The following is a 4,404-nucleotide window of genomic DNA, read 5'->3' as shown; positions in this document are numbered from 1 at the left end:
AATGTGTGGCTCAGTTTACACTGACCTAATTTGAGAATGTCTGCCACCCACGTTACTTTTAGAGAAAAGTCGTTTACACTGCCTGCCTCTAGAGGGCGCTGGAGTTTTTACATTAACATGGGCAAGAACAAATAAATGCAGTCTGGGAACAGCTCTAGTGGACTTTGAAGCTGGTTCAAGTCTCTCCTCTGATATCTCTTATGTAATATCTCTCTGCTCTGAGGCAGTCAGATCTGACTGGGAGATGGGTGACATAATAGCCTCACTGTTCTCTCACAGTACCTACACCAACAGCTACCAGAGGCTATAACCCTAAACTTAGTCTCAATGACTTCTCACGCTCCCTTGCACACATAGCTACAAGAGCAGGCATGTTTAAACTGGACTTTTTTTTATTCAAATGGATGATTCAAAAATAAACATACAGCACAAAATGCACGACAAAACAGAGATCAATAAGCATAAAATGACCAACAACCACGCTTCACTGGGTTTGCTTTATAATACCAAAGTTCTACATGCTAATAGCAGGCTCTATCCATCAGTTTAGAACGCAGAAAAAACAGCAGGAATTTGCTCCTGTTATGTGACGCCTGTTTGAGGTGAGAAAGATGAAGACAGTGGCAGCAGGACGGGAGGCTGGACAGCGGTTCCTCCTCCGCGTTCAGCTAGACTGCGGTTCCTCTCTCCAGGTTCTGTTTGATTTCAGCAGTGTATTTGCCGTAGAAGCGCTCAGCCTTCTTGTTGAACTTGGCATTACGTTCATTGATATAGTCGATGTCAGCATCATCGTTGTATGCCCTGCGACGACTGTATTTGGAACGTTTCTCAATTCTGGAAGAAGAACAACAGAGTTAACAAACAAATGCTCACAGACATGTGTGCACATACACAAACACACACATGAAATGTGACTCCGATCCCATGCATGCAGCCAAGGCTGTATGACACAAAAACACTCCACAGCTCTCTCCTGTCTTACTGTTTCTCCACGTCCTCCTGCATGCGGTCAATGGCTTCTCTCGAGGGCACGTGGGTCCCGTGGAGCAGGCTGTTGGAAGTCGGGTGGAAATCCTCTCCACTGACAGCACACACAGACAACATGCACCATCAGAGCATGGCAAAGTTCCCAGGCTTATCATTACTAATCACCACCATGATCAGTACTAGAAGAAGAAAACTATTAGAGAGAGTAAGCAGTCCAATAATATTTAACAGGCTATTTAACTGTAGGTTCCTCTTGAAAAGGTTTTTTTTTAAAATTAAAAACGTTTTAGAGGTCATCCTGTATAGGAACAGTATATGCTGTTATTGTATAAAACAGATTAGATGACATCTGTATAAGAATAGTAGCATTATACAGGGTGTAGGAACAGTATATGGTGTTTTGTTGTGAATGCAAATACATACCACTCCTGTTTCTGCCTTTCATAGCCCTCCATATCAGGCCTGATCTGCTTTGTGAGCCTCTGGTACTGTCTGAGCTGAGCCTCAGCATATCCTAGAGAGAGAGGGGAGGGGGGAAAAACCATAAATGACAGCAGGAATGAATAGAATGAATGAATAAAAGCGAGACAGAGGACAGCAGCAAGAGACTGAGGGCAGGTTGTAATTACCAGAACAGATCCCCAACAGGTGCCCGAACCCAAGACCTGCACGGTTTCATTTGTTACATCTTTTAATCTCACCGCATGGAAACTACCCTGCAGGTAGACCCAGAGTGACTCCAGCCAATGCACAGAGCTATCAGTTCAGCTGACATGCTTTGTATGAAGTAAAACTACACTCTTACGAGGATTGGATGATGTGAAGTTAAACCAATATTGTGTTAATATTTTTACCTCAAATACAATATTTGATATATCAAGATTTTAATCTCAGAACATTTTAATGCCTGAGGCTTAGTACCAAATTGTGTCAATTTTATACATTAGTGCAAAACCCATACCTTCCAACATCAGTAATGAAGGAAGCAGGTTTAGTTTTCCTAAACATTAAAGCTCTCTGTCAATACTGATGTGGACTCACAGTGCTCTCTCTCTTTCTCCCTCTCCCTCCCTCCCTCTCTTTCCATCCCCCTTAACTAGAAATACTGAATGCATCAGTACATTTGATAGAGGTTCAAGATTCTTTATTGTCATTCATCAGCACACAAGTGTAGAGAAGAATTAGGAGTCTACTGTACAATAGAGAAGGAGGAGACGTGATCTACTCTGGGTCAGTAGTGCAGTGTAAACAGATAATAAAAATACTTTAATTAAATATACAGATTTAAATAGGTCTAAAAAGTGCCAAAGTATGACATTTAAACATACGTAAACAAAAGTGATTAAAATTAGAATTTAATGAGATATTGATAACACAGTATACTGAGGAAGGTGACATGCAGTTGACATTTAACAGCTGGAGATGTGAACATATTCTACTTAATGTGGCAACGCAATACAGAATGTGCAAGTACAACAGTAGTGGGATTGTTACACCGCCCTCAGTGTTGCTGTCTGGTTTTTGTACACATTATTTGAAAACAGCTAGATGAATGTTATCTTGCAAACCAGAGGTACATTGGTATCTCCCAGTGGTTCACTCAGTGGTTGAGATCAGCACCAGTTTGAGGGGAAGTCTGACTACTGGACATGCACGTGAGGCTTATGGTGTTTTAACAGGACCTGCTTCACCTCGATGATGATAATGATGACGATGATGGGTGTATTAACAAGACCTGCCTCGCCTCAATGATTATGGGTGTCTGACTGACTGGGTCACATGGATAGATTTACTACAAAACACAGTTTCTGCAGTTCCCTTAGGTTTATTACAGTAGCTGCCCAGTGCTCACTCACACACAGCCCACAAACAACAAGAGTCTGAGGGGTCTCCAGCCCACAGAGTGTTAAGCATTATGAATCTTGATAAAACTGAGTTTTAATGGAGTGTATCAACCCTTTGAGAATCCCTCACCTGCGAAGCCAGGATCAGGGTTCTTCTTCTTCTTCTTTCTCTCCCATCTGTCTGCATCCTCAGCACTGACCTCCAGCAGAGTCACACGCTCGTAGTCTTCACCCTGTGCTGCACACTCCTGACCCAGGCACACACAGTATCTGTGCTTACGGTTCAACTCCAAACTGTTTTACACATGCATGATCATGCGAAAACCCATTTTAAACGAACAATGACGCATTAATATCAAAACCAATACTGTGATCAATACTAGCACTAGCGTACTCATGTAACTGAAAATGACTATCTAATAACAGCTTACAGTAAAATGTGGCATTATATCAGTAGGCTATCATGGCCTGGACTGTCTCATCTGCATGCAAATATAGCACACAAAATGACAGAAAATGGTGTAATTGGTGTTGGTAGTGTGTTAAGCTCTGGTAATCAATTTCAGCTCTGAAATAGTGGTTTCAGTTGATCCATACATGTAGGTATGACATCTGTACAGGTAGGTATAACCTCTGTGCAGGTAGGTATGACTTATGTAGAAGTGAAACCCCATTGGTTTGCCTAAACATTAGCCCATATTCCTTCATTAGCCCCTTCCTCATTGAGAGCTTTCAATAAGGACCACAATAACATAGGTTAATTACTAAGCATTGTATCTGACCCAGTGCTAAGCATCCCTTCTCCACAGCAGTAAACCCTTCACATCTTTAGGTATATTACCTTCTTCTTCTGGTCCACCACAAGTTCATACTCGAGGCGGGCCTTCTTCGCCTCCCAGTTAGAGGGCAACTTCAACCTCTTGTCTTCCTCCACCACCTCCTGGTGATTCAGCTTACGAGCCTCATTCTGCAGACACAGCATGGTTCACACCAACAAAACTGCTAAGACCTTCATGCACAACAATGACTGACGCACTGCCTTCACTATAATAAAATGCTACAAACCAATGAAACACTGGCTTCTGGGGGCAAGTAACAAAATACCCAGAGGCTAACACCACACTCACATTCAGGTCAATACACATCTTAATCATATAAACAATATAATTTACTGTCATGCTTTGCAGATTGACATTATGAACCTGTTTTCACTAACACACGAATAAGGACAGTAGATTCACAGTTCCCTTTAAATGGTGAAGCAACAAAGCATATTGACAAAAATAGATCTGCAGCATCAGCCTATGGGCAGGTATCAGACATGAAATCTGAGATGCTGTAGGGTATATAAGTAATGTCCAGCTGGCCTGGGTTCAAAGGTTCTGTTCAGAAAGCTCCTATTCAATGATGAATTTATACACCTCACGGCAAGACAGTCACAATGATTAAGTTACTTACTAAAACAAAATTCTTGAGGCATCATATTTAGTTACATCTTTGTGGGTCTGCACATGTTCCTTGTGAAGAAATTCCAGAGCTTCTTAAGTCTTTTGTTTTGTAACTTTACCAACTT

The 4,404-nt window shown here is 41.7% G+C and overlaps 1 protein-coding gene across 2 annotated transcripts in view; it reads right to left on the bottom strand.

Moving 5' to 3' along the window:
- Positions 1 to 370: 370 nt before the first annotated feature.
- Positions 371 to 4,404, bottom strand: part of syf2 (SYF2 pre-mRNA-splicing factor) — a 4,938-nt gene continuing 904 nt past the window's right edge. For both annotated transcript variants that reach the window (XM_027029218.3, XM_027029219.3), the window contains exons 3-7: positions 3,673 to 3,798; positions 2,962 to 3,079; positions 1,411 to 1,501; positions 983 to 1,081; positions 371 to 834 (exon numbers count right to left, since the gene is read on the bottom strand). In XM_027029218.3, the coding sequence (XP_026885019.1) occupies positions 669 to 834; positions 983 to 1,081; positions 1,411 to 1,501; positions 2,962 to 3,079; positions 3,673 to 3,798 (600 nt within the window). In that variant the 3' untranslated portion in view covers positions 371 to 668. The remainder of the gene's footprint in view (positions 835 to 982; positions 1,082 to 1,410; positions 1,502 to 2,961; positions 3,080 to 3,672; positions 3,799 to 4,404) is intronic.

Source organism: Electrophorus electricus, chromosome 12 (assembly GCF_041902795.1).
Source record: "Electrophorus electricus isolate QZ-2024a chromosome 12, ASM4190279v1, whole genome shotgun sequence".
Classification (NCBI taxonomy): Eukaryota; Metazoa; Chordata; class Actinopteri; order Gymnotiformes; family Gymnotidae; genus Electrophorus; species Electrophorus electricus.
Note: the sequence above shows the minus strand (reverse complement) of the source record. Positions and strands in the feature narration are given on the sequence as shown.